Source organism: Crocuta crocuta, unplaced genomic scaffold (assembly GCF_008692635.1).
Source record: "Crocuta crocuta isolate KB4526 unplaced genomic scaffold, BGI_CrCroc_1.0 scaffold102, whole genome shotgun sequence".
NCBI classification, from domain to species: domain Eukaryota; kingdom Metazoa; phylum Chordata; class Mammalia; order Carnivora; family Hyaenidae; genus Crocuta; species Crocuta crocuta.
In genome coordinates, this window is record NW_027530019.1 from 12,171,841 (window position 1) to 12,179,684 (window position 7,844).

At 36.0% G+C, this 7,844-nt stretch overlaps 1 protein-coding gene across 5 annotated transcripts in view; it reads left to right on the forward strand.

Moving 5' to 3' along the window:
- The window catches only part of EXD1 (exonuclease 3'-5' domain containing 1), a 31,706-nt gene extending 25,532 nt beyond the window's left edge, over positions 1–6,174 (forward strand). For 4 of the 5 annotated variants that reach the window (XM_077764651.1, XM_077764649.1, XM_077764653.1 and 1 more), the window contains 3 exons: positions 28–171; positions 842–1,033; positions 5,336–6,174. In XM_077764651.1, coding sequence (XP_077620777.1) covers positions 28–171; positions 842–1,033; positions 5,336–5,974 — 975 coding nt within the window. In that variant the 3' untranslated portion in view covers positions 5,975–6,174. The remainder of the gene's footprint in view (positions 1–27; positions 172–841; positions 1,034–5,335) is intronic. The other variant, XM_077764652.1, reaches the window with a different exon arrangement.
- Positions 6,175–7,844: the final 1,670 nt, after the last annotated feature.

A 7,844-nucleotide genomic window follows, 5' to 3' on the forward strand; every position in this document is an offset into this window, starting at 1 on the left:
TTTTTTTTTTTTTTTTTTGTGGCACAGGTAGCAGATGTCCTTCAATTTTCCATGGAAACAGGTGGCTTTCTTCCAAATTGCATCAGTTCTTTACAGGAGAGTTTAATCAGACACCTTAAGATAGCCCCTAAATATCTCTCCTTTCTGGAAGAGAGACAAAAATTGATTCAAGTAGGTATTCAAGAATGTCCCACATGACGTTAATTTTTTCAAGTGTTTTGTGAGCAGGATTATCAGCGTATTATGTAGAAAACTGACAGTTGCTATGTAAGCATATGAGCATTGCCAAAATCTTAGTTGTTTCAAATGGAAACAGTTTGTGATCTCAAGTGAATAAAAGTAAGGATTCAGATTTGTACTCTGAAATAAATTTGCAGTTCTCTAGGGGAGGATTTTGTTGGGAGTATGGATTAGGTGATGGAACAAAAATCATCCCAATTATTTCTCTAAAAGTAAGGTAAATTTTCCTTAGCTGCTAATAGCTCTGCCTACAAACTGAGTTTATGACTATATTGACCTCAGTTTTGGTCCTATAATCAAGTCTACTTCAGTTTTGAGTGAGAAGTCCTGATTGATTGATGGATCAATTGACCCATCTCTCTCTCTCTCCCACTCCATCTTTTCCCTCTAACATATACACTCATACATATATGAAATGTGTGTGTGTTTGTGTGTGTGTGTGTGTCTGTCTGTCTGTATATTTTCAGAAGGCTAGCCAGAGTGTGAAAATAGAAGGTAGTAGCTAAAGAAAATGACATTGACTTTTAAGCAGCTCTTAGAGAAAGTTACTTTCTTTAAAGTTTTGCATATTATTCAGAGTAAATTGTTTTGGTATTTCTAGGAAAATCCAGAAGTGTGGTTCACACGACCTCTTTCACCCTCTTTACTGAAAATTTTGGCCCTTGAGGCCACCTACCTACTACCCCTTCGTTTGGTACTCCTGGATGAGATGATGTCTGACCTAACCACCCTTGTGGACGGTTATCTAAATACCTATCGAGAAGGGTCCGCAGATCGCCTGGGAGGCATGGAGGTAGGTACAGCTCTCTGTGATTGTGTTTTTAGGACTTCCACTTCTGCCTTGTTCCTCATGGAGGACACAGTGATGCCCACTTTTCACAGCTACAGCAAATCATGAGGCCAACTTAGTAAAAAATATTTTTGAAGGGGCTAGAGCTTGGGCTTAATTCATCTCTTTGAGTACTTTTTCACAATATTAAGTTATGTTCTGTCAAAGAATGAATAAATTTAAGATTTAAATTTACTAGTATTTTAGAAGCCAGCACAATGTAACAGAACTATAGACCTGGAGTTGGCAAACTATAGCCCTAAGGCCACATCTGGCCCACAGATTGTTTTTATGCAGCTCGAAGGTAAGAATGGTTATAGTTTTAAAAGATTGTTTAAAAAAAAAAGTATGCAACAGAGACTATTTGTGGCTAAAATATTTACTCTTTGGCTCTTTATATAAAAGGGTTACAGTCTGCTGCTATTAGCCATTCTCACTTAGGAGTACTGAAGCAAAATCCTAAATAAAGTAATAACATTTTTGGTATGATCCCTATTTAGATGTATTATACTTTCAACATGTTGCTGGTTTCTACTTTACTGTTAGGAAATTCTCCATTTTACTGGAACAATCAAAGTCTTATGGTTATCTCATGTATGCTGAAAAAAAAAACCCACATAACTTTTCTGTATTTTGTTCTGTTTAACAACAACAACAAAATATAAAAATCCTTATGTATCTGGTTCAATTGGAGAATTTAAATGTCTGTCATTTATCATCGTAAAATCAAGAAGTTTTATAACTTTATGTATTTTGCTTTCACTTTAATGCTGAAAAAAATTGATAATATTCTGTATACATTACTGATTAAAGTTGGAATACATGATAAAATATATATCTCAAGCAAGAAGTCTACAGAATGATTGGGAACACTAAAACCATTCCTGTTAATAACAAGAAAATACAAAAATTGTGACTACCACCATTACTTTAACATTTTTTTTGAAGCTATTAGCCGATGAAATTGGGGGAGAAAAAAGACGTACTACAAAAATTGAACAGGATGAATCACAATTATGCCTGGTCTATGATACAACCGAAAACTGAAGAAAATAAGTGGAAAAAGATTGCCCCAAAGGAACAATATTGTAAAATGAGTTCTGATATAATATAAAACCTGATAGCTTTCCTATATCCATACACACAGCTAGAAAAGATAATGGGAAAAAACATTCATTTGTATGATTGTAACAAAAGGTAGAATATCTAGAAATAAGTCTTTAAAGAAATGTAAAATAAAGAGATAAAGAAAACATTAAAATATTACTGAATGGCATAAATGAGGACTTAAATAAATGGGGACACTAAGCATTTTTAGCAATCAGTTATTCCTAAATTGACTTTTGAATTTATCTCTATTCTAAGAAAAATATTAGCAGCAGCAGCATTTTGCAAACTGTGATTATAGTGTTTATAAAGATAAATATAAATAAGAATAGTCCTGTCAGATACGAAAACATTTATGTCTATGTTAGATAAAACAAGTGCAGGGCGCCTGGCTGGCTCAGTCGGTGGAGCATATAACTCTTGATTTCAGGGCTGTGAGTTTGCCACTTTGGGTGCAGAAATTAGTTAAAAACAAAAATATAAAATTAAAATTAAAAGTTTGTGACTGACACATGTGTAGGCATATCAATGGAAAATAGTAGAGAACCGAGCAGTAGCTCCAATATATATCTACCAGTATGGTTGGGATAAACTATTTCCAATTAATGAAAAAAAGATAATTATTCAATAAATGCCTTTAGGCAATTGACTGCCTATTGTAGGGGAGGAAAATCAGAATTGGATTACTATTTCTTTTATTACCAAAATAAACTCCTTGGATCAAATATTTATCTAAACAGTGGGATTAAAAATTATTAGAAAAAAAGTTAAAAGAAAATTATTTCACAAGAAGGAATGCTTTCTTCCCCTTACCCCAATTCATTGAGAAATCATTGATAAAATTAATTGTATATAGTTAAAATGTACATTGTGAAAATTTGATATACATATACATTGTGGGAATCATTATCGGCACTAAGATAATTAACACATTAACACATATGAATGTGTTAATTACCTATGTGAGGTAATGTGAGTCACCTCACATAGTTAACTCTGTGCATATTTGGTGAAAATGCTGAAGATCTGCTCTCAGCAACTTTCAAGTATACAATACCAAATTATTAACTATAGTTACCATACTGAACATTAGACCCTCAAAATTTATTTTTCTTGTAACTGAAAGTTTTTACCCTTTGACCTATATCTCCCCCTTTTCCCCTCCCCCCAGTCCCTCTGACAACCCCCTTTCTATTGTTTTTATGAAATTAGCTTTTTTTTTTTTTTTTTTTTTTAAGATTCCACATTTAAGTGATACTATACAGTATTTGTCTTTCTCTGTCTGGTTTATGTCACTCAACATAATGCCTTCTAAGCATATCCGTGTCACAAATGGCAGGGTTTTCTTCTTTTTTATGGCTAAATAATATTCCTGTGTGTGTGTGTGTGTGTGTGTGTGATTTTTTTTATCGACTCATGCATTGATAGACTCAAATTGTTTCTATATCTTGGCTCTTATGAATAATGCTACAATATAAAGGAAGTGCAGATGTTTCTTTGAGATAGTGAAGTCATTTCCTTTGGATATATACCCAGATGTGAGATTGTCGGACGATAGGGTAGTTCTATTTTTAAGTTTTTGAGGCACTTCCGTACTGTATTCTCGCCAACTGTCCGTGTTTCCTTTTTTCTACATTCTTGCCATCATTTTGATAATAACCATCCTCATACGTCTGAGGTGATAACTCATTGTGATTTGGGTTTGCATTTTCCTGATGATTAGTGATGTCAGATACATTTCATATACCTAATGGCCATTCGAATGTCTTTTTGGAAAAAATGCCTATTCAGGTCTTTTGTTCATTTTTAAATTCGATTACCATTTGCTTTTTTGCTGTTGAGCTGTATGAGGGAATGGCTTTCTATGCAATGCAGAAATACTCTGAAATCATAAAAGATTAATAAATTTGAGTTTAAAGTTTTTGTTTGGTGAAAATACTGTGAAGAAAGTCAAAAGGCCAGCAACCTGGGAAAAATTATTTGCCTCATGTAACAAAAGAGGACATTTTCTTTACATGTATATTCTTTATTGTAGCATTTATGTAATAACAGAATACTGGAAACAACCCAAATATCCATCTATATGGATTTGGTTAAATAAATTATGGCATATCAATACAGCCCTTAAAAATGCTAATATAGAAGAATCTCCGAGACCAACTTTTTGGTTTAAAAAATACTGTTAACCATTTGTATAAAATAATTATTAAAAGACTTGATAAATAAATTTTGAGGGAAAACAAAAATTGAAAAATGCAGTCCAATGAAAAGATAAACATTTAGTAAGGGACATTTATATGTACACGATCACAGATGCATAGACTGTCTTTGGGAGGCTACATAAGAAATTGTTTTTAGAAGATGCACTTGCTAAGGAAACTGGGACCAGGTTGGAAGGAACAGTTACTTCTCACTGTGTTATCTTTATAACATGCACACACACACACACACACACACACACACGCATAACACAACATACACACACACACACACACACACACACCTGTGGATTCAAAATATTTAAGTTAAGGGACGCCTGGATGGCTCAGTCGGTTAAGCCTCCAACTTGAGCTCATTCATTATCTCATGGTTCGTGAGTTTGAGCCCTACCTTAGGCTCTGCACTGACAGTGAGGAATCCTGCTTGGGATTCTGTCCCTCTCTCTCTGCCCCTGTTCTTTCTCTCTCTTTCTCTCTCTCTCTCATTTCCTCAAAATAAATAAATAAAGTTTAGAAAAACTAAAATAAAGTTAAAATATATTTGAGGCTCCTGGGTGGCTCAGTTGGTTAAGTGTCTGACTTTGGCTCAGGTCATGATCTCACGGTTCGTGAGTTCAAGCCCCATGTCAGGCTCTATGCTGACAGCTAGCTCAGAGCCTGAAGCTTGTTTTTGGATTCTGTGTCTCCAGCCCTCCCCTGTTCACACTGTCTCTGTCTCTTTCTCAAAAATAAATAAAACATTTAAAAAAGTTAAAATATATTTAAGTTAATAATTAAAAAAAAAAAGTACTACTAGAGTTGAATACACTAGAGGGAGCTATAAGAACACATTTGAGTTGATCCTCCCTTGCTAAATACTGTTAAGCGTAGTGGAAGAGATTTTAAGGACCATACTTAGAAGTTTAGTTATAGCAGACTTGTATTCCTTTTCTTTTCTTAGCCTACATGTATGGAGCTTCCGGAAGAACTTCTTCAACTCCAGGATTTCCAGAAGCAGCGCAGAGAGAGAGCTGCAAAAGAATATAGGGTGAATGCACAGGGACTCCTAATAAGGACAATAGCACATCCAAAGAAATCAGTGCCAGAGACAGCAGGGAAACAGGGAAAAGTGGGGGTTTCCTTACTTGGTAAAAATTTTGCACTAGATGAAAATCATCATGTAAATTTGCTGAAAGAAGGATCTAAGAATAAACAAATTACAACAGAACCTCAACATCTACCTCCCATAAAGGAAGACACCATCGAGGATTCTATCAATAAACTCATTTGCCGTGAGTCAGAGAGGCTAGAGGACAAGAGAATAGCCCAAAAAGAACACAGTAAGATATGCAAACAGGAGTTTCAGACAAACTTATCTTTGAAAGAGGAGATAGAACAGTTACTGATGGTGCAAAACCAGGAAGATCTAAAATGCACAAAACAAGATGCTTCAGTGTCTCCTTCCCTTCCTCAGGAAATCAGAGTATCTCCAAGTGACACCTTTCATCCTTTTAGAAAGGCTGTGCTTCCCACACTTCCTCCCTGTCCAGCCTTGGAGAAAACTGATTCTTGGATAAATCCCTCTCCAGATCTGTCTTAGAAACGTGCAATTTGGGGGCGCCTGGGTGGCTTAGGCGGTTAAGCATCTGACTTTCGCTTAGGTCATGATCTTGCGGTTCGTGGGTTCGAGCCCCGCGTCGGGCTCTGTGCTGACTGCCAGCTCAGAGCCTGGAGCCTGTTTCAGAGTCTGTGACTCCCTCTCTCTCTGACCCTCCCTTGCTCAGGCTGTCTCTCTCTCTCTCCTAGAAATAAATAAAACATTAAAAAAAAAAAAAAGAAATGTTCAATTTGTTTTTGAGACCATGAAGGTGGCTCGCTTTCTATACCAATAGGAACTTCTCAGTGCTTAAGTTTGTCATGTTGGAAATTTAGTTTTGCCTCAGTCATGAAGGAAAGCCTTAGGGAAAATGATATTCTCGTGCTTACTTGTACGCCTAGAATTTGATTAGGATGGAAATGAATAAGTTAAATACTGGAAGAAGTAAATGTTTTTATTATGTCACTGTGTGAAAATATTCCCAGTGGTCAGAGCAAATTATTTCTTATAATTTGGGTTTAGAGGATTTGAGGAGGGGAAAAATCTTGGGCCTAGTATCTGGAAGCATATGCTTTTAAACTTTTTTTTTTTTTTTAATAATTAAGCGCTATGCCCATTGTGGTGCTCTAACTCACAACCCCGAGATCAGGAGTCACATGCTCTACTGACTGAGCCAGCCAGGTGCCCCTACTTTTAAACTTTTGTTGTATTTTTTGGTTTGAAGGAGGATGGTAAAACTTTTTACTAGTAAGTTTTTTAAAAATTGCTAACTAATAACTTTACCAGTACTTTTTTCCTTCTTAAAATATTAACTTTAATTTGTCAATTGTACCTCAAAAAGGCTGAAAAAATAGTGATTATTTTTGAATTTTAATGTTTTGTCTGTCTTATGTCATAGACAGACACTAGTTAATGTTATTACAGGAATCAGTATCCCCGGTTTAATTTCTTTTGATTCCATTTACTTTTAGAAGGTTTTGTCCATTTTTGTAACACAGCAGAGGCTTCTTTTCAGTATGTTTATTATGTAAACTTGAAGTTTGATTCCCCTCTTTTGCCTGGAGTTGGTATACTTTTTTTTAAGTAAAAAAAATGTTTTTCATTTTAAGTAGACTACACCCATTGTGGGGCTTGAACTCATGACCCTGAAGCCAAGAGTCACATTTTCTACCAGTCGAGCCAGCCAGATGCCCCAGTTGGTATACTTTCTTAGGGTGAAAGGAAGGCAGCTGGTACTGAGCCCTTTTTATATTGAATACTTGCAAATTTCTCACATTCTATTGAGTACAATAACCAATAAACCTGTTTTGGCATTGGATTATCTCTTTTCTTCATTGTATCACAGTAGGAATAAGTTTGAATATGTCTGGATTTTTCAGTCTGGAGTCCAGTCTAGAAATCTAGAAGTTGACTCTTTTTTTTTTTTTTTTAAATGTTTTATTTATTTCTAGGAGAGAGAGAGACAGCGTGAGCAGGGGAGGGTCAGAGAGAGAGGGAGTCTCAGACTGAAACAGGCTCCAGGCTCTGAGCTGGCAGTCAGCACAGAGCCCAATGCGGGGCTCGAACCCACGAACCGCGAGATCATGACCTAAGCGAAAGTCGGACGCTTAACCGACTAAGCCACCCAGGCGCCCCTAGAAGTTGACTCTTTACAGGGTTCAATTTATTGTGCTTGTAGGAAACTTAGGGATGGTCTACAGTTAGGAACATCCTTGTTTGCACTCACTGATTCTGTTATGAGTGCCATTGAAGGAATAGCTGTGCCCTTCCAAATTCCAAAGCCCAAATCTAGTCTAAACTCCAGATGAAGTCAGGCCCAAGAACTGTCAGCTCAGCTCTGCTATTGCTGTGTCTCACTTTTTCCTTAGTTTAG